Source organism: Rhopilema esculentum, chromosome 7 (genome assembly GCF_057945365.1).
Source record: "Rhopilema esculentum isolate cy_ngs chromosome 7, ASM5794536v1, whole genome shotgun sequence".
NCBI lineage: Eukaryota > Metazoa > Cnidaria > Scyphozoa > Rhizostomeae > Rhizostomatidae > Rhopilema > Rhopilema esculentum.
In genome coordinates this window covers 10380098-10402379 of record NC_142821.1, presented here as the reverse complement: position 1 = coordinate 10402379, position 22282 = coordinate 10380098, and the positions used below count along the sequence as shown (strand labels likewise).

General features: G+C 36.2%; 2 protein-coding genes across 2 annotated transcripts; both read left to right on the top strand.

Annotated features, from left to right (window-relative positions):
- Positions 1 to 759: 759 nt before the first annotated feature.
- Positions 760 to 12223, top strand: LOC135683182 (SRR1-like protein). The gene is made up of 7 exons (XM_065198367.2): positions 760 to 950; positions 5225 to 5265; positions 5815 to 5948; positions 7597 to 7692; positions 9920 to 10068; positions 11265 to 11310; positions 11879 to 12223. Exons 1-7 carry the CDS (start codon positions 799 to 801, stop codon positions 12080 to 12082), a joined length of 822 nt encoding a protein of 273 aa, XP_065054439.2. The 5' UTR covers positions 760 to 798; the 3' UTR covers positions 12083 to 12223.
- Positions 12224 to 13007: 784 nt separating this feature from the next.
- On the top strand, positions 13008 to 18565 carry LOC135683187 (dCTP pyrophosphatase 1). Its single transcript, XM_065198371.2, has 5 exons — positions 13008 to 13825; positions 14332 to 14410; positions 14643 to 14674; positions 15601 to 15635; positions 16520 to 18565. Exons 1-5 carry the CDS (start codon positions 13698 to 13700, stop codon positions 16717 to 16719), a joined length of 474 nt encoding a protein of 157 aa, XP_065054443.2. The 5' UTR covers positions 13008 to 13697; the 3' UTR covers positions 16720 to 18565.
- The last annotated feature ends 3717 nt before the right edge of the window (positions 18566 to 22282 follow it).

The following is a 22282-nucleotide window of genomic DNA, read 5'->3' as shown; positions in this document are numbered from 1 at the left end:
TTTCGAATAACTTTCACCGACTTTGCAAAACTTGCGAAAAACTAAACAGATTTCTGATACTTGCAATATATTCGAATTTCCCGCCCTTGCTTCAGACTCTTTAATTGTCCCGAGTTCCTTGCATGAAAGTTAATTCTTGCAGAAACTCGTGAAACGTGAAATCGCATATTCCCGCACTTTCTTTTGTATCCCACATAGCAAATTGCAAATTATACGTCTAATTACGTTGACGCTTGACAGGATGAAAGCACCATTCTCGATTACGAGAAGTTTCTGATCTATTCTGGCTACCGTTCAACATGCACGTGCAGAACCAATTTTAACTGCCCAACGTCACGAGCAAAACTAAAAGTGATTGGTCGAATCTAAGAGGATGACCACAAAGGGGATCTCAGGCTAGCAGCCGAACCCAATTTAATAGCACGATTATAGACCTAAGTGTCGATTAGCGAACCTCAATTGACCACTTAATCGGGAAACTCACGATTCTCGATTGTTCGTTTGGGAAAATTGGGAAAATCCTTTGATTTTGGCATTCTATGCCTGCATTGTTTCGATTGTCTCCCGCCTTTGAATTCGGCTTCTATGTTTCCATTGTTGAACTCATCAAAATGCCGATCCATTGTTACACAATTGGCAACAATTCTACATATATATATATATATGGATGCCCATCGAGCTGAGCAAAATCCCCCCTTCATGTACTCATTCTTCGTACATAATAATTCATTCAGGCAACAACAACATTCCCATCACCATTAATTCTGCAACGTGAAAGCGAGGCAAATAAAAGCCAAAATGGAGGAAGGTTTCAAAGTTGTTTCCAACAGAAGGAAAAAGAAAAGGAATAAGAATTGTCCCAAACAAATTTCATTCTTTGATTATAAACATGGTTCAGAAATAGAAGATGTCTCTTACGAGAGGTCAATTTCAATGATAGAAAAGTGCAGGTTTGTTTTTCGGTCCCAGTTAATTAAGCCCCGTAATAATGCATTACTGATGATACTAGTGATCATTAATGATACTAGGTATCCATGCTGAGTCACGCAATCACGGGTAAAATAATTGCAAATCACATCACTCAGCCTGCCCTGAGCCTCCTCTTCTTCAACACCGCCTCACGAGCGTTCACTGTACACTTACGTGACAAATGTATTGGGACGATCGCCTCGAAGCAAATGTGATAAATCCTTTGCTCAAAAAACAACATAGAAAATCGGTGGTGGAACGTTTCGAGATTGCTGAATTAGATTTTCGATTGCAATTTTACCTAATTGAAAAAATATATTATTGTAGAAATAGTAAAAATAGTAATAGATGAATTTAATAAATTGTAAAAATAGACTTTTTTAGACAAGTACAATTTGCTTTATTTTAAATTTTGTCGGATGTCCTCCAGGAATCTGGCAGCCGCCATTTGCACTGGAACTCACTGAATTATTTTTGCAATGATATATCTTCGGATACAGTAGGAATTCTCAAGAAAATTCTAAAAGAGTTTATTTTTGGTCTTGGAAGATTTCATTTCTTGGATTTTTTTATGAAAACTAGTTGTTTTCATTTACATCAAGGCTTTGACTTTGACAGGGCTATTGAGAGACCTTGATGTTATTATTTTTGAAGAGAATCATTACTTGTTTCTGTACTTGCTTGGGGGCTTTCCACAAATAATTGGACACAATATTCAGGATATATTGACTTTGCACACAATAACAGCTTGCCAACGCCATTAGGCCCAACAAATAGTTGGCCTGCCTTGGCCTTCCATTCTGTGAATTTTTGTCAGCCTTGTTAACTTCTTGTTCTTGTAAATAACCTGTGTTGTAGACTTGGTGCAACCAAACTTACTTGCAGTTTCAGCAAAAAAATGGAAAGCGTTGAAACTTACGGCATTGAAACTAAAATATTGATATTTTCCCTTTCTCCTTGACATTTTGTTACCTTTCTATCATAGAAAGGTAGGAAATAAATTGAATTTGCTAGGATTTGCATTTTTGCTGATGCCATTTTTTGAATCCAGCCAAAGCAGCAAGATTTGTTCAATCAATGTTAGAATGCTAGTTTTGGAGGTGCCATTTTGTTATTCATCATCCTGACACTTTTGTCACGTATGTGTATTCATCATATTGGTCTTTTTGAGCAATGAAATCTTGATAAGCATCTCCCAGAACATCATCTTCTTGATCTTCACCATCATCATCTTGGTAGATTACATCAGGGTTGCTTTCTAATTCCATTACAAGATATTTAGATAGATATGATGTTCCATAGATAATATTTAATAGCTATCTAATGCGAGCAGTATCTTGAACTTTTAACAAAGTCTTTTCTATAGAAGATTTTTGAACATGAAAATATTCTGCAGACAAATATTCTGAAAATATCTCTGTATACTGCAGACATTTATATGGTCTGGACTGGTACTAGAAACCAAGATTTTCTGCTTGTAAAAACAGTAGAGACTCCATTTAGAAATTCGCTTGCATTTTCATCAATCATTTTCTTGCAATCACGCCATGGGTAATGTTAATTCACAGGTCATGTGTGAATTTCTAGTCATGCATTCATGCATGATGAAAGTTTGTTTTAAAAATTCTTGCATTGGAAATATGCAAATCACGCTATCACGCCAAAATACCTGGTAGTCCCCATAACTTAGCAATAACTGTAACTATATATTAAAGAAGGGAAAAAGTGTCATCAACACATAAATTTTGTATCACAGCGAAGGTCTTTAGTCCACAGGCAAAAGGACACCATCAAGTGCAGCTGCAGAAGACACATAAACTATGCTCCATGACATGATAAGCACAGCTTTGCATGTTCCATTTAGCAGATTATTCATGTATTTGGTTTTCAATTTTGGAAATTAGCCCAACAATCAACAATGCATTTTATAAAGAGAACAGTGCAGTGAATTGTTTTTATATTCAATCAATTTGGAATAAACTGGCAAGCAACAATAGTACATAATCTAAGCATATTTGGGCTGGCACACAAAGCATTTGATTGCTGCTTTCAAACAGTCTGGAGGCATTTTGGCAAAGCCTTTCAACTGTACCCCGATCAATAGCTTTCAGTTCAGTTCAGTTCAGTTCAGTTTTATTTTAAATTCCACTGGATACATACACTTGTTGCAAATTAGAAATAATCCAAGCTTAAAATTATAAACAATGTAAAAGGAAGTTAAATAATATAAACGTAACATAACAAATACAGAGTAGTGGAGAAACAAGCTAGTATTGTAAACAGGGAATTATTTAAAGGAGGAAACTTTCTCAGTAGTTTATAAACTAATCGAGGAGAAAGCACCCCCTAGTATAATCTTTATGCATAATCTAAAAAAAAATTTAAATTTAGCTTTTCCATTACAGAGTGACTAAGCCGGTTTGACTGTATTGCCTAGGAACCCATTTCCAGCGGCCTTATGTCCCACGGAAACACAAAATAAATTAAAAGTTACTTTGAAAAAATAAACAATAGACTGAAAGAAACAAAAGAGAAAAAGAAAAATAATTAAAAACATGGAATTGCGCCTGCAATAGAAAGCACGCCTCAGGAGGGGCAGAAAGTGTGTTATGTGGGTTATGCTCAATTATGCTCAATTCAGGGGCGGCTTGGAGCAATATTAGATTGGTATTCGAGGTACTAACAATCTACTCGATAAAATGCCACACCCAAAAAAATAAAATCTCCCAAATGCCACACCCCATTATACAGCCCTACAGAAAGGATTTTCAAAATTGGTTCTAAAATGATGTCTAAGTAGTTTTGATAAATTACTTCACCTTGTCCACATTCCAACAAAAAATAGCAAAAAACCCAATCGTTTGTGGTGTGCTATAGATCATATTTAAAATGTTTTACTCAAAAGGGCTTATTTGCCAAATATCTCAGTTATCCAGGATCAACTTGCAAGAAAACTAGATCTCGTTTGTATTATGTACCCTCCGCTTGAAAACAAATGCTTGATAAACATGTATGAAAGGTTATCGGGCAGTAAAAACTGAGGCCTGTATCCAAGACCAAAGCACGGCCAAAAGCCTTTCTATGAAGCCGCACCATATTCGAAGGTATTCAGTTTGGATTCTGAATAGTGTGGCCACAAAGCTGTGACAGTTTGTGGACTGAGGCAATGGTCGAATGAGGCATTTAAAAATGAAAAAAATAACCAGATAAGGCCAGCATTTTATTCTGATTATCTGTGTTGAATAAACTTTGAAACTTGCAAATTTCCAAGCAGTATTCGGTTCCGAAAACACAAGCTAGAAGGGGACATGTACGCTCAAGGTATTCGGACAAGTTCTGAATACCTTCACTTTCAAAATTCTTTGTTTAGCCTCACAGTTATCTCCTGTGACTGACGTCAGGGTCAGTCAAAAACAATGCGGGTGTATTCAGGATGGCCTTTGAATACCTTGTGACTGCTGGCCGCTGGCCTCATCGGAAAACAAAAGGGATTAAGAAGTCTCTATTCCCACCGCCAAAACAATATCGATTGTTAAGGTCATTGATATTTTTTAAAGAAACTTTGCCCGCTTTGTAATGGCATTGTATGGGCAAAAGAAAATTTTATTTGGATTTTGATTTTGGAACATATTAAAAGCATTAAAAGTTGTTTGGAAAAAAATTAGTATTCGTGAATACCTTGAATACCCCAGCGCGCCGCCCCTGGCTCAATTATGCTCAATAGTGCTCAATTATGCTCAATTATGCTCAATTATGCTCAATTATGCTCAATTATGCTCAATTATGCTCAATTATGCTCAATTAGACATCTTATCTGGAGTTTTATAGTCATGCACCATTTACTGAGTTTAGAAAATACTCTGTTTTAATGTAAACTGCTATGTACATTGATTATCAATTTTCATTAAAGCCTACAGTGGCGGCGCAAGCTACTGCAGAGTGGGAGGGTAATGGGTGCTGCCCATGAGACAACTCCCTATTTGCCTCACTTCAGTGCTTTGTATCAGGTCAAATTTCCTAAGGAAATATGATCAACCCCTACCTGGTGCTTTTTAATCCGTTTTTAGATGAATTATGTTGACCATGTTTCGACAAAAGTTTGGGGGGGGGGGATAATTACTCCCCCATACCACCTCTTGCCGCCGCCACTGAAAGCCTATATGAAGACACTAATCTTTATAATCGGAAGAGTGCAATAAGGATTTTTTTTCATCAAATTTTGCGAAACATTTTTATGCTTGCTATTTGCTTCTAGGCATGAAATTCAATCAGACGGCTTTTGGAATGGCTTCACAGGTTCGTTTTTAACTTAAAGATTATAAATGTGTATATAGGGGTTAGTGTATATCTTAGATTAGGTTAACTGAAGCTATTATGATGAGGATATTTTGCTGTTAGGAGCAGCCAATAAAATGAGATCAAGTATTTATATCCATGTGCTAAATGCATACTTGTAGCTGCTGGCATTTTGGCACAATACCCAGAGAATCACATAATCACAATTACAATCACAAAAAAATTTCACAATGTGACCCAGAATCAAAGAGATGCTTGGGCGAATTCCATAAAAATGTTTTACAACTAAGAGTTAACCACAATTTACATGGAAATAGAGTTACATCCAAGGACCAGAAATCTGTTGTTGTCTAGCTACACCTGCTTCCCTATTTACCTAATTTTTCTTTACCTACCCTCACTCTTACTTATCTCTTTATGTATTTATATATTTCATTGGCTATTTTGATGGCATACATCTTTTTCTAACTTCAAAAATAAAATCTGTTAATCTATTCATTATCCCCTTGCTCATCTATCATCTAAAATCTGTTCATCTGTTATTTACAGATTCACTACATGCAGATTCAAACTCGGAATTACAAGTTGAAGAGATTGTCTCCTATGGAGTAGGTCATATATCTTCAAATCCAATCGCCAGATATCAGTTTGCTCTTTTGATTCTCATCGCACAACATTTCCAGGTTTGTTCCAAATAAATAATTATTAGATTTTGCTGCAACGTCAGCATTTTTGCATCAATTTCAAAAGAATGTAGGAAAAAATGTGTCACCATCTAACCAACATTATGTACGGCGTTGAGAAAGATTTGCTGTTGCACTGTCATCGGCAGAAATTGCAAAATTTTCAACTAATGAAAAAGTTTACCGACAAAAGTGCTTTACTGGCAATCTGTTTTAATACTGACAATTTAGCAAAAGCTGTTTCCACACTGCTGCAATTTCCGCATCTGGGAGGGAGGCCATAGAATAGGAAAGAACATTTGTTAACCGCATCCAGACCACGCCCTATGTCCATTGTTTTTGGAAGGAGTTTTTTAAGGTGTCATGATGGCTCAGTGTTTAGGGTTGCAGACTACTGATCCAAAGGTTTGTTAATGGAGTCCCTTTCATACTTTCTCGTGGAGCAAGGAGACTTGCCAGCTCTCAGTTATTCCAGGTTCAGGAGTTGCAAAGTGTGGTCATATTGAGAGGGTGGGCCAGGACAGTGCTCAAAAGTCATAGTATTTCAGTGTTCTAAAGCTACCTTTTTAGCAATTATAGCAAAAGATTACAATAATCACAAAATTAAAATATAACAAACACATTTTTCGACTTTGTCTGGTTAACTGTTTTCAGTTTCGTTTGTCACTGGCCTTGGAAGAGATGCATTACACTTGTGTTCATAAAGAATGAGACCCTAGCTAAAAACAAGCTTGATAACTATTTCGTTGACAAGAATTATTAAGATTTTTCTTTAGTCTGCGTATGTTATTATCAGGAAGAGTCAAAATGGTCTGCTCTTTAGTCTTGTGTTAATTTCCAAGGAAGCGTACAAATGGTAATGTTAACATAGAGAAAACAAAGTACTACTAAAAATGAAATTTTAAAACAATTTCCCAATCATTTAATAGGCTACATAGTACAGCCCAATGCCTGTTTTAATTGTTTCTTGGTATTCTGCTTTGAAAATTGAAATGTAGAAGGGAAATGGTATCAAGGAATTTAACTGAATGCCGGTAGGCCACATAACACAGCTATATAAAGCAAAAATGATTATAATTTTTTTAAGGTGGCGATAAATTCACAGCAAAGTTGCCAAAAACTGACTACTCCCCTTACTAGTAGTATTATCCAATTCTTAGGGTAACAACTTGCTTTTAAAAGAAAATACAATATACTTTTCACAACCACACTCATTAGATGGATAGCCATCTTCTTTCTTTGCTACGGGTCTTGAAACAAAATTTCTTTCGGAAGCTTGATGAACAACTTAGCTTATCTTACAAATTTTTCGTTTTACAAAGAGCAAATTGTTTTGCTTTATTTTGAGGTGAGATATCAAACCATTATTGAAGAACTTCTGACATGAAAAACATTCTGGGCATCACATGATGATTATCGCGACCAGAGTTAGAAATAGTGGTAGCGGAATGTCATAGAATAAAAATAACAGGATGTGATCAAATATTCTCTCGTGCCACACACATTTTGTTTTCTTTAGTTTCTTTCATAAGTAACAAGTCCATATCATCTGCAATAAATCTTTCCTGTGCTTGTTCAGCTGTTCACAATCTTCAACCAACTGTAATATAATTATATCATTATTAAACAGATACCTTTTGTTTTTCAGCTCACCGACAGTGTTCATATTTACGACCCAGTGTTTACGTTGACGGAAAGAAATATTATCAAGCATTTCGGGTTTCAATTGATAACGCACAATGAGGTATGTTTTCCAGGGCCGCTCAAAGTCACAAAACATTCTACAAAGCTGCCTTTTTCGTTTTTGTTATCCTCAAAGACCGAGATAAAGCTTTTTGTTTTGGAGGGCCAGCCCTTATAAATAAGTCTAAAAACAGCCATATTTTACAGAATAAAAGTATTTTATAAATGCTACTTTAGTTTTTTGGGGGACCAAGGCCCCCGGCCCCCCGGCTCCCCCCGTATCTCGGTCCTTGGTTTTCTTCGCAATTCCTTCAATACCATTCGTGTAGGGTGCCATCCTTCTGGTATTTAAGTTCAACTCTGGGACTATGATCACATATAATAGTTGCAAGGCAAGAAGTAAATTTCACAGAAAAAAGTCCTTAGATGTCCGTAAATCGGTAACGACTTTCCGTTCATATGCCAAAATAATTTTGCTTTTGTTGTATCACCGCAAACCATTCATACTTCATAGAAAAAGGTACTAACACAAACTAAGGAAAAACTTATTTAACCAAGTCTTTGCAGGATGCGAACACGAGATACCCTATTCCCACACTATGATCTGATGAAGCTACTCTTTTTTTCAAAATTGGTTGCCCACAAGCATTTTGGCTGAACGACGAAGAACTATAATTTTTGAGGAGCGATCAATAGGCGAACGTTTTAATCAAAATCTGCAATATTAGCGAGAGTCATCATTTGAAAAATTGGTTTGCATAAAATTTGTGAAAAGCCTCTTACAAAAATGATTCTTATTTTTTAAGTGTACATAATCATATTGCCATGCAGTTATTTCTAACCAATCTATCTTTGAAATGAGTTTTTCCTTTCAAAATTGCATCGTCGTCCTTTGTTTTTGCTTAAGATGCTTTCACGGAAAGTCTTGCACCCAAAATGGCTGCATATTGAAACCATCATTTTATACTGATAACACCCTAAATGAAGCCTTTACTTGTAATTAAGAGGACTTAACTTGGCTAAATGCCTTTTTCGTCCAACTCCCTTCCTTTTGACAGGAAACCTAAAGCACGCGACTGTATTAATAATTCCCCAGAACAGGCCCAAAACGTAGGCCCAATTAAGTATTCATTTAACAGGCCCAAAACGTTGAATTCTAGTTGTTCACTATTGAAGTTAAAAAAATTGTTTCGAATTCAAATTATGCACTTGTTTAGTATTTTTCTGAATAATGAGATAAAAGAAGCTGGAATTTGATTATGCTTTTGAAACTAGAAGATCGAAATAGATCCATTTTAACTCGTAAACCCTGATCAGTAAAAGATTATAACAAATTAAAAATACAGTCGATTTTCGCTCATATGTGGGAATATTCTCTAGAAGAACCACCTGGAGCCATTAAAATTCCATAAATTGGTTAAGATTTTTGTCTTTGATTGCTTTCATAATTTATTCATGCTTCTCGACCATTGTCATTGAAAAATACCAGCGTGCTTGTGCAACATTTACTTTATATTTTCCTCAATCCTATTACAATTTTAATTTATGTGCAGATCTTATCACTGAATGATAATTTTTGTGTTGTTTTTATGAAGTGTTAATCTGTTTCTGCACGTATAAAAATTAGATTCAAATTTTCTCAAATGTAAGAATCATCCTATCGAACGTATCAGAAATTAATTTGAAGCTAAGTTGCAACAAAATTGATTTTTGATTCATAAATATTTTAGGATATGATAAATTTTAGCTGTTTTTTGGGAGCAAAATTTCATGATACATATTCCTATGGATTTTTGGTTTTGATTTTCAAGTCATTTTCTCTATAGCACTTAAATGAAAGCCAATAATCAACAAGCTCGTTGATGCTGAACCCATACCCTTCAAGGCCTCCGACGAATGGTGGGGTGCAAGGGGCATGCCTCTCACTCTTTGTAAAACAATAGAGCTTTTTTCATGATTCAAGTCCTTTGTTATGATTGTGAAATATTCTCTTGTCCCACCCACTTTTCAACTTGCGTCGGAGCCCATACCCTTGACATTCATTTTTAAGTTAACACAAGCTTTTTCCAGTGACAAGTTAAAGTCAATAGTTTCGCCAAGGTCGTTGTAAGGTCCTACAAGTTTTAGATTTATTCTCTACGTTTGTTTATAAAGGTAGATTTTGTTATGTTTTATGAACGAGTACAAAACAGTTGTTTCCAGTTTATAAGGATTATGCAAGGCTTGTACCATACAACCTGAATTTTCTTCGACTAATTCAACACACTTTTTCTTTAAATTTTCTTCAGGAATGTAGCCGTCAATTAGGAAGAGCAACTATCGTGTTCATGATGCACTGCGGCAAGGCTATGTACAACAATTTGTTAAAAGCAAACTGGGGTGTCGATCTTCAAAATATTGTCCTTATAGGCAATTCATTTTCATCTTATGCGGAAAGGTGGGTTAGGTTTTCAATTGTATACATATTGGGAATGAGCGTTTTTGAAAATATAGAAAATATTCGCATAAATGCTGAATATTACAAACATGGACAAGGAATTACTAGATTTTGATTCTTTAGGTGAGGAGGAATTCAAAAATTTTCGTTACGTACAATTTTCTTATAAATCGAGGCAGTAGATGTAGACGTAGACGATTTGCAATAGACGTAGAAGCCTTGGGCACACCCTCCGCTTTTTACAGTAATAATCTTTTGCCCGGTTATTTGGTCAAAAGTATCCCTTCTTATTTGAAAAATGTCCCTATAATACAAAATGAAGCCCTTTTTTGTCGCACCCCCCCCCCACTTTTCAGCATAACATTTTAAACTCTGAAGAGTGTCAGACGAAAGTCTTATCTTGTCTGAAGAGTGGCTTTGAAAAAAGCAAACATTTGAGTAAACTAAAGCTTATCGTCTGACACTCTTCAGAGTATAAAACGTCAGAACATAGATCGAGAACTCTACGCTAGGAAAAATATATACCCAGTTGTGGATCGAAATGGGCCAATCAAAAACGAGTACTTATAGATTTTGTACCACGAAAAGATTGATTAATGTTTGGTGTAAAAGTTATGACTATAAGTATAATGCTATTGCCTTGAATTTGATTATAAGATGTTTTAAGCATAATTCTTTATCGGTAGTGGATGATTTTGCCTGATAGCGTCTAACGTTATATTCATACTCTAAGGTTCTTAATAGAAAGGGGGTCTTGATAGTTTGGGGGGTCAGAAATTTTTCAAAAAATAAATAAGCGGTGGGGGGTCCTAGGAACTGGGGGGTTGGAAATGTGAAAAATCTGAAAAATCACGTGATGATTCTTTTTTTGGGGTCAAATGAGATTTTCTTCTGAATACAATCGATAGCAAAATTACAATTATCATCATGTATTAATGCATTGTTGCATTACTAAAATGAGCAGGCTAATTATCATTGTGTACATCAGCCAGGCCTATGTAAATTTTTCGGATGTCATACTACTTTTCTCATACTACTTAGCGGGGGGGGGGGGGGGTCCAAATAAGCTCCGGTGGGGTCAGAAAAAAATCGAAAAATTAATTAACGTCCCCCCTTCTATTAAGGACCTTAGAGTATCTTTATCTTTATGTTGATTTTTTTGCTGTTTTATCGTCTTTTCGATGTTTGTTTGCTAGGTTCCCATCAAAGACCCTTGAAATAGAGGCACAATATCTCTGTGACGTATCCTTTCTATAGCAAAACTGGTTTTGTGCCATTAATATTTAATCATAATAATAGCAAATGCATCAAAATGTGTTTCTTTGCAAACTGTTCCGAAAATAAAATGGCTATTTTATGGCTATTTTAAACTGCCTTAAGAGAATGTCTTGCTCTACTGATTCACCTTTAAACAATTCTTGCCAAAATTTGCGGTGAACCTACACTCGATTTCAAAAGTTTTACGATGCTGTTTCACTTTATATATATTATAGCTTGTGTGCTGTACAATATAATATCAAATGACTAGGAATTAAAGTAAAATTGTACTTATAATTAATAGTAATAATAATATATTATTTATTCCTAGTGCAATTTTACTTAAATTCCTAGTCATTCACTGTTTCAATTCCCCTATAATATGAATGCCCTATGTTTCAACATTCTATGGTTACCTTTGAGAACCTTACTAGCATATGACATGTAAATGCCCTTTATTAAATAATCATAAGAGAAATGGAGGCATACAAAGCGGAATTCTAATGATGTAGTTGGTCATGCATTCGATATTGGTTTCCTTTATGCCTAACAGATACTGCCATACACAAAAGAGGCGAAGATACCAAATACTTTTATCCACAAAGACGTTTTCAACGATACAGCAATATTAACGTTTCCAAGGACTATACTTAATGATGTAAATAGTGAATTCTGGACTCGTAAAAGGCGGGAATCAAACCTTGACAATGATACGGAAATTATAGCAAAGTCTAAAATAGAGGCATTTAAATCGTGAATTCATTTTTGAGTACATGAGTATTTTGCTAAATATGCTTATTTTTAACACTAACCTTATAATTAGTTGCAGGTTTTTAAAACGAATGTTTGTAGAACATGTAATCATGCTTACTGTAGCATCGATGTTTTGTTATCATTATCATAGTTTAGTTTCGGTATTTATTTTTTTCTTTTTTTACCAATATTACATCATAGGTTTCTAATTATTTTGCAACTGGTAAAACATTTGCATTACAAACTGTTGATATTTCAGCCAGAGTCAGGAAAACATAACGGTCGCACGGCCACTGACCGGAGGAAGGTCCGCAAAAACAATAGAAGCTTTTATGACACACCCAAGCCACGCCCACTTTATATTGTTTTGTGAGGAAGGTTTGCCTTCTGGGATGTTTTTGTCTGAAGGAAGGTTAACAATTTTTCTGGACTCTGATTTCAGCCACTTTAGTTGTACTGCTAAGCAAAATGAATTCGGGTGTTTCGATCTTGATAGATTTTGAAACAATTTTTAATAACAATGTTCTCGGTTAAGAATCAGCTAGGAAGCCGTTTCAAGTTCTTTCTTCCCTGAAGAAGAATCCATTTTGCCCACATGTTGTTTTTTTCAATGACAACTCGAGGTCATTCCAAGGGCTCCGGAGGTCAGCATGACAAATGAAGAGAGCTTTTAGGTAACACAGAGCAATACCATTAAAGAAATTTATCATAATTTTGTCTCATGAACAATAAGCTCTTGATTAAAACCAAAGCTGTTGCCAATAACGGCCTACTTAAGATATCAGACTTGCGGTTTCTTATTTTTCTAAAGGTTCTATTTTATTGCTTTTGTATCCTTTGCAAGGCTGAAAAGAGAGAACTCTTTTCAATTCGAAGCCAGGGAAAAGGTCAATCAGACACGTGGCGTGTTGGATCATACGCATGTATGGCTCCGGGGGTGATTTCATAGAAAAGGGTGTGGTTTCGTATGACCATGCCCATTTTTCACAAGTACAGATATCCAGTAATATCCAATGCTTTTCAATATATTGGATATTACTGGATATCTTTGCTTAGTAAGCAAATCAATGCTTTTTACGAAAGTTTTTTTCCTTAAGCAATGCAGCTTCAAGAGACCATGGAAAACACGATAGCAATTTAGCTTCAAAGGAATAGACACTTGTGCCAGGGATAATAAGATAATTTGTCCACACTATGTCAAGACCTTTGCAAATAATCTAGACCTTTTAAGGACAAGAAGGATTTTTGAAAACGACATCGATGCAGAATTGTTTAGGGGGAAGTGGTAGGGTATGGCGATGCCCCTCCATTTTTATGTCAGCTGCTTAGCAAAATCTGTAAATGTCCAAGCGGCATTAGAAGTAGGGGACAATCTCACCAGTTTATTGAACTTTTTAACCTCCTAGTCAAAGTGATCGCTTTGATTGCCATGGGCTGAGCTCAGGTTGTTCTTTCCAACAAGTCGAGCAATGTTAGTTGTCAACTGTAAAAAAGTTATCAAGGCGAGTGCGAAAAATTGCATGCTTGGGTCGTCGGAAAGAAATACTCATTTGGTGGGAGGGAATGCCAATTCCGTTTATTCCCATTCAGTACTCTGTTAAACGTTCCCAAAACGCCTAATGATCCTCGTTCCCAAAACGAGACGTGGCGGGAAACTTTATAAAAAAATTAAAATGGAAGAAAGAGAAGACTGCGCCAAAGAAATTAAGAGTTTCATGTTCAGTGATGGCCTTACGTTAGAGGATATGTAAGCTTTTTGCTATGCTAAAACAAATTTGTACCGCCGCCCATTATTCATAACTCTTCCAGCAAAGCTGCTGAAGACCTTTGTACTCTTTCTGAATAAATAATTTTTATTCTTGGGTTCGATTCGGGTTGAGACCATCGATGTTGCATATCGCTACCTACTGCCTTTTTCAATTGACTAGGCCTATTTCAGTTCAAGATGACTATTTCAAGATGACTATTACAAATCTGAGGTCCTCTTTGGCAAATTTAAAGAAAGAAATTGACAACGCTAACTCAAATCCAAGTATAGGAATGTCCAGGCCCCAAATTCATAAAGTTTAAGAATAAGTTGTGTCTCAAATTTCATCCTCTGGATGTTGGATGATCGTAGAGCCGTAGACAGTGATATGTGATGATAAAGCCAAGCCTCAAGTCTCAAACGATGATAATGAGAAAATTGGTTAAGGTTGGATGCAAAACTTCCCAGTTTATAAATTTTGCAAATTAGTTCTTTTACCCTTGTAGACGAAAGCAGCAAGTAAAATTTGCTGAAGAAAGAGACTGGGACCAGTTTCATTCACCACGGAATTTGCTGCTTGCAATGGTTTGTGTGATATTGCTGTAACTAGAGATTTCTCTTTAACAGTGAATTGCATTCATATTTATTTTGAAGTAATAAATAACTGAAGCAGTATCTTTAGCATATTAACATGATATTAAGGTATAACATTTTTCTGTTTCTATCATCAGTAAGTGTCAATTTTGCTTCAAACATACTTGGAAATTGTAGTATGATAGTATTTTAATTCATTTTTTTATTTATCAATTTATCTTAGGTTGGTGAAGTTGGTGAATTGGCAGAGGTGTTGTAAGTATACTAGAAAAATTCTCACAACTGATGTAATTTGATGATAAAAGCAATCAAAGAAATTTAAACCAACAAATAGTATGAAAAATTGAAAATTTGTTTTAAGTGCAATTGCTTTTAGTTTTTAGAAGATAATTTCTTCATACCTTTTTAATAGACAGTTGAAAGTTCTAGCTCTTTTTCACTTTTTTGATTGCTCTATCATTTTATGAACCATTCTTGATTAATGCAATGTTTACAAATGTAACAATGCTGTCTATTTGATGCTCTTACTGGAGTTAATTAAATTTACATTCCTGTTCACTTTGACAAGTCTTAACTTCTCCGTTTTTTAATTCTATTAGAAATTTCAGTTTCAAAACAATATGTTTTGTTAAGTGGAGGCCAGGGTTGGTTATTTCACATTGCAGATGTGAAGCCCTCCATCTTTAGCTTGGCCATTATTGTTTTCTTGGCAAAAAATGTGATTTTGGAGATATGATAATACCTTCTTATTTGGGTGGAAACTTCAGGATGGAATAGAGGAGTATCAGTTGTAGAAAACAGTCTTTTAAAGACGAAACACAAAGGTCATGGAACAATGAACAATTATTCTTAGGTTTCTTTGATCTAATGGTTAATTATAAAATGCTTGCATTTTGCTGGAGAGCTCACAGAGACCCCATATGGCTTGTTGAAATTGATTGATCAAAAGATTAATTGATCAGCTGTGCCTTCAGCTAATCTTAAATTGCTCTAGATAAGTTCTGTTAGATTTTGCCTACATTCACAGTTTAAAATTTTAGCTATCCTGATAATATGAAATCCTGGAGATTTTCTTTAGAAACTTTGGTTCTTATTTGTTATCTCTCAGATCTTGTCTAGCAATCAATTTGAATTTTGTATTCATAAAGGCTGTGTTAAAACTCTACTACTATTTTCTGTAGCCAATGGAAAGGTGAAGTCAAGGAAGGACTACCTGGTATGTTTAATCCCAAATCCCAATACATATTAATCATTTAGCAAGAAGTTGCACACATTTTCAAATACAAAATGTATAGTTATTTAATAATCCTTTATTTGAATAAACCACCATTACATATCAAGTCAATTTGAAATAAATTTTTATATGCCTATAGAAATGCAAGAGAAATTTGTGGAGCAAAAAAGATTAGAAGTGTACTCATGAATTTCACCTCAACTTTATTGCTCCCTGCATTTATAGGCAATCAGTGATGGCCCCAAAGGAGGTATAGGGGGTTACTATCCCTCCACTTTTTCAAAACATTGTCCATATGTTTCTTTTCCTTCCAGAAATTGATTAAGAAGCCCTAGGTAGGGGTAGATAATATTTTCTCAGGAAAATGATCTGGTACAAAGCACTGAAGCCAGGCTGAAGGAGCGTGGTCGCACCACTGATCTATAAAATAGACTGGATCAAGCTTCTAATGTGAACCGAGTATCGCCATCCAAGAAGAGGGCTCCAGAACAGCCCATGCTAAGAGACGGCCTTAAGTGTCAGTAATAGCAACCTCTTCAGCTGCTCTGGCTTTGTTCTTTTTCAGGACTCATACACACAGCATTACAGCTCTCACGAATTCAAATCGTTCAAGTATTTTTTTTTGAAGAATGGCTTCCCACTATTGTTTGGGGCCCTCTTCTTTTGGAAATTGAACGGGCTTCAAACTTTGTTGTTTCAAGACAATAGGAAGCTCGGTCCAGTCTTTTTTATAGATCAGTGGGTCTCACTGACTATGCCCATTATCCTCCCACTCTGCAGTGGCTGGTGCTGCCACTTTAGGCAATGCTTGTTTTTTGTTCAGCAGGTTATGATTTTGTTTAATAAGCAGAAAAGTTTTTTTTCAGGTTGGACTGAGAAAGATCTGCTGAATGTGAGGCATGAGCTCAGTGATGTCCTCATTTTGCTTGTGCGGTTGGCAGATAAATGCAAAGTTGACTTGGCGAAAGCTGTTGTTGAAAAGGTAAAACTTAATGAACAAAAGTATCCAGCTGATAAGGTTAGAGGATCCTCCAAGAAATATACTGAATATAAACAAGACAAATAGCCAATCTGATGATGATCGAAAGAGTTAAATATATGAAAGGAGTACTAAATCTAGTATGACAAATATCTGCATCCATGTAACATACCCTACACCTAAAGTATTTCAAAGACTTGGGGAAATATATTGGTGCTCTGAGCATGTTATTAATTAGCATTTTAATTCTGTCTTGATATTTTTTTCAATTATTTTATCTTTTTAGGAAAATGTTTTACAAAAAAACCATAACATTAGCCTATATTTTTGCTCAAGGTTAAAAATATTTTTAAGACGCTTTGCAACTCTAATATAATTAAAATTCAAGACGGTCAAGCCAGCTCTACCAAGTAAAGTTCCAAGAAGTACAAAATAGAACGGCTACCAGATACCGAACAAGCAAGTGAGAATTATCGAAGGTCTTTAGTAAAAGACACATTTTTTGAGCCAAAATGCTGCATATTTTATTCCACTTATCTCTTCAATCAGTGTCATTGTGATATGTTTCCTTGGCATCAGAACCGGAAAGAATTCATCATTTTTTTGCTGCCTGCTCACTTTTTCGATAAAGTTAACTTTGAAATTTTAAGCTTTCCGATAACAGCAATCTTCCGACAGTCGCTATATTGTTTTGCAATATTTGCAGCGAATTCGCATAAAAATTTCTGCCAAGTGTAAATTGAACTTAGAATTCGAGAGCAAAAATCGCAGCTAAATAATTCGTGGCAAAAAATTCGCTTCCCGCAAAAAATTCGTCTCCTGTAGACCAGGCTTTATTTAGCATAGAGTGTGAGCTTTTTTCAGCAAACCATCTAAGTGCATTTTCTAATTCAGCATTTCTCCTTTTGTCTCTTTGCACATTTACCACTTACTAAAAGCAAGATATCATCTGCATAAGGTCTGATACTTTCAAAGACATGTAAATTTTAATGCCTGAAAACTGTATCAGATAATTTAAGCCCGTTAAGCGGCGGCGTATTAAGGCCTAACCTGGGTACGAGAGCCAGATAACATAAATTCGATCGCGAAAATAGAAGATAGGAGGAGAGCAAGCTCCTCTGCTTTTTCGTTTGGCTTTCTGTTTCACGCTCGAAATTAAGGCCATATGGGCGCACCAGGTAAATTTTTCACATGCCAGTAGATAATCCATAAAGTATTGCTCCGCATCGCAAACAGGACAATATTTTGTGTTGAGACCCTAAAAGTTATTGCCAAATCGTGTCATAATTAACAGTGGTGTGTCAAAGGATTTTTGTAGGGGGTGGGGCAAAGAAAATTTACCCGACAAGTTGTAAAAGAGAATTTTTGAGTGCGTGAATTTTTATATAAAAACCTAGCTGCATGCTTATGTTTGGTTTGTGGTATCCCTTCAGGTTTATTCTAGGGGGAATGTAGATTGTTCAGGGGTTTAATGAAGACCACCCTGGGTACCAGAGCCTCATAAAGCCAGGGATAAAGTATTGTATCCAAAAAATTTATGTGACTAGTTTTAAACTATTTTTCTGAGATTAAATCATGGGAATTGTAGTACCCAGGGTAAGTGAAGTCCTCCACTTTGATTGGCGGTAAACAAAAATGAAGAAATTAAATTATAGGGATCGGTGGAAAATGCGTCAAAAATTTTTACAACATCAACTTTAAACTAAGGAAGACCTTACGCAATATTCATACTATTTATATGATCATTCTCAATAGTTTTAGCTGATTGGATGCTGACATGAAGATTGGAATGGTCTTGTTTTAAAACAAACTTTTAAGCGTAAGAAATGGAACGTAGTTTTGCAATCGATCATAAACACGAGGAAAAGACTAAGTAACTTTGTAAGTTTAGGTGTGAGATTTCGTTTTAAAATGAACATCTACCGTTTGCAAATGCTGCAGCCTTCTCTTCCTTAAATCTTATTTCTGTGGCTACAGATAAATGCCTTTGATTGGGCAAAACGCGTTCTAGTAGAGCAAAACGTATTGAAAATAACGATGTTCTTTTTAGTTTGTTATGTAAAAGGCCTCATGTAAATCCAAGTAAAAACAGCTTTGTTACGAAATGGATTAGCCGATGGACAGAAAAATTTGGCGGAAGTCACCTTCGCTATGGCTCAGTCGTGCACTTTTGGACAAAGCTTAATTTTCTGCAGAAAAAGGCCTCCAATCATTTTTATACTACCCTAGGTACCAGAGCCTCAAGAATTGGGGGTACGGTAAAATATTTCTGTGACTAGATTTGAACTATATTTTTTTAGACTAAATAATGGAAACTCTTGCATCCAGAGTATGTTTACACCTATACTTGGTTACCTGACCCTCTCCCAGTGGCGTAAATAGAAAATTCATTGAAGGGGCGAGAAGTAAGGTTTTCTGACAAAATTCTGATAAGCATTTTTATCCTTTCCTGTATGTGAACATAACAAAACAACATCAGATCTGAAATAAAACAAGAGATAAAGTCTTGTCGTTTTTACAAAGTTTAGTTTTATAAATCATACGAATGGAAGATTTTCTGTTCTTCTCCTTGGCATTTTTCAGTAAAGGATTGCAAATCTGAATCAGAACAACGAAAAAAGTAATTCTATTCAACTTTAAGATCTTTACTCTCAATGTGTAATACTTAGTAAAGAGTAGACAGCCATGTTTTATTTCCAACAAAGTCAGAAGTTTTCCGACAAAATAGCAGTTTAGCTTCACAGGGGAGTTTCTCTGCCCTCCGCTATCAATGCAATTGCCCTCTCCCTAGAACAAAAAGAATACCTCATTTATATAGACAGTCTGGTATCAATGTCTGGTATCCATGTATGTTCCAGAGTTATCTCAGACAATAGAACTTCCTTTGAGCGACCAGACGATTCCACGAGGTAGTACTGTCATAACAGATATTTAACTGGCAGCCCATTGTTGAAGGGAGCAAGGAGATTTCAAAAGACATTGTCTTGTCAGGCATATATTCATGTTACACATTATTACCTATACCTATGATGGCAAACATGTCGGAAAGTAAATCATCTTCAGAAACCTACTGGCGACTATCAACGTCATTGCAAGAAGCTCATGCAAAGGTCCTAATAGATCGAATTAAGTTTTCTGATGATAGCAGTAGTGTGTTAGAAATTGGATGTGGAACTGGGGCAACTGCAGCATATCTGGCCCGAGATGTGGTCAAGAATGGAACAGTAACTGGCTGCGATCCTCAAGAGAACAGAATCCGCGTAGCCGCTGAGAAGTACTCGGACATAGAAGGACTGGAGTTTATAAGATGCACTGGAGTTGAAGCTTTGAAGGGTAAAGAACAGGCCTACGATGTTATATACAGCAATTATGTACTGAATTGGATGTCTGATGAGGAATTTGAGGAGACAATAAGGTTAAGCTTTATTGCAATGAAATCGGGGGGATTTGCAGCCCATAATATTTGTGAAACGACGCCTGAAAATTTTTTAAAGTTGCTTGAGAATTTAAATGCTGAAAATGTGAAGAGGCGCATTCAAACGGGAAAGCCAATCAGCCTTGAAAGGCTTGTTGATGTATCAGCAAAAGTTGGCTTTAAGGTTGTAGACTCAGGTCGGGTTCCTATGGTAACAAAATTTGATGACTTGAGGGACTATCTACGTTTACTGAATGCGACACTGTGTGGAAAATTTGGTATCGAAGAAAGATGCATGAAAAACAAACACAATATTGATTTGCCAAAGGATGAAGATGGCAAAATAATTCATGTTAATCCATCAGCGTTTGTCGTTTTAGAAAAATTATGAGAAGTAAACACGAGGCTTTAAGAAAATTAAGTGAATAAAAGCACCCAACCAAGTTACTGAAAGAGAACAAAATAAAGGTTGATGTTTCATTTGCTTTTATTTGTTTGTCTTCTATTATATAAAATTAAAGCATCACTTTTTATATCGTGAACCTGTGTACTTATTCTTATTCTGTGGTTCAAGTAAGATTATCATGGTCTCATTCGAGCACGGGCCCCAAAATTTGCCCCTCCTAAGCCCTCTTTTAAGTCGCATGCTGTGGCCCTGTCGCTACCCTCTAACAAGTCCTACACTGTGCATTTTCTGTTTCATTTGTCAACAATTCCTTATAAAAATCCCATCCAGGAATTGGGACTGCGAGTGCACCAGCAGGATACGTCACTTCCTGGAGAATAACAACACAACAAGAGAGGAGATGTGTGTCTCGTTCTGCTTGCATGAACTAGCTAGCGTGCACTAGCATTTCATGACCACATAATAGTTAATTTCTATTCTATGCCGTGACCATTTGGGCAAATTAGCGGATGGGAAGAACAATTGTTTGGAGGACAATAGGTAGTCAAGTGACATGTCGTATTTTTACATTGTTACTGGGTGTGAAAGATTTGAAAACAACGGGAAATTGCTTCAATGCACAAAGGGAGTCAAAATCGAATTTGCTCTGCGTGTACAAACCATTTCTATGGTACAAACCCCCGTTCACACTTTTGGCGCGCAAAACATCAGTTGGCTGTAACAACACCAACAGCATTGGACTTATCAGGCCCTTTCCCGCCCCAAAATTAATTTCGATTGATTTACCAAATTATTTTTCGAATCATATGCCGATTTTGATATGTTTTAAAGGGTGTTCAGCCGCTTAATAGCCTGTTCATGGAGTGTTCAGTCTTTTAGAATCGACGTAGAACAATAGGCTATAGCCAGTTTCCAGACCATCCTTCTTGTGCCCTGGCTCTTAGCTAATCGGCCGTGACGGGGTGGGCATCCTGTTCAACGTACAACAGTAGCTTCGCGAACAAAATTCGGAAGGTATTTTGTTTTTATTCAAACAGGTACGTCAAACATCCATATCTACTGTATGGTAGCAAATATGGGGGAAAATAAATCATTTTCAGAAACCTACTCGCGACTTTCGACATCATTTCAAGGAGCTCACGCTAAGGTCCTAGTAGATCGAATAAAGATTTCTGAAAACAGCAATGTGTTAGAAATTGGATGCGGAACCGGGGCAACTGCAGCATATCTGGCTCGAGATGTGGTCAGGAACGGAACTGTAACTGGCTGCGATCCTCAAGAGAACAGAATCCGCGTAGCCGCTGAGAAGTACTCGGACATAGAAGGACTAGAGTTTATAAAAAGCACTGGAGTTGAAGCTTTGAAGGGTAAAGAACAGGCCTACGATGTTATATACAGCAATTATGTACTACACTGGATGTCTGATGAGGAATTTGAGGAGACAATGAGGCTAAGCTTTGTTGCAATGAAATCTGGGGGATTTGCAGCCCATAATGTTACTGAAGAGGTCCCTGCAAATATAGTTAAGGTGGTTGCGAATTCAAATCCCGAAGATTTGAAGAGGCTTTATGAAATAGGAAAGCCAATCAGCCTTGAAAGGCTTGTTGATGTATCAGCAAAAGTGGGCTTTAAGGTTGTAGACTCAGGTCGGATTCCAAGATTTACAAAATTTGATGATTTGAAAGAGTATCTACGTTTACTGGATGCAACGCTGTACGGTAAATTTGGTATTGAAGAAGGTTACATGAAAAACAGTCACAAGATTGATTTGCCAAAGGATGAAGACGGGAGAATAATTCATGACGGTCCTTCAGCGTTTGTTGTTTTAG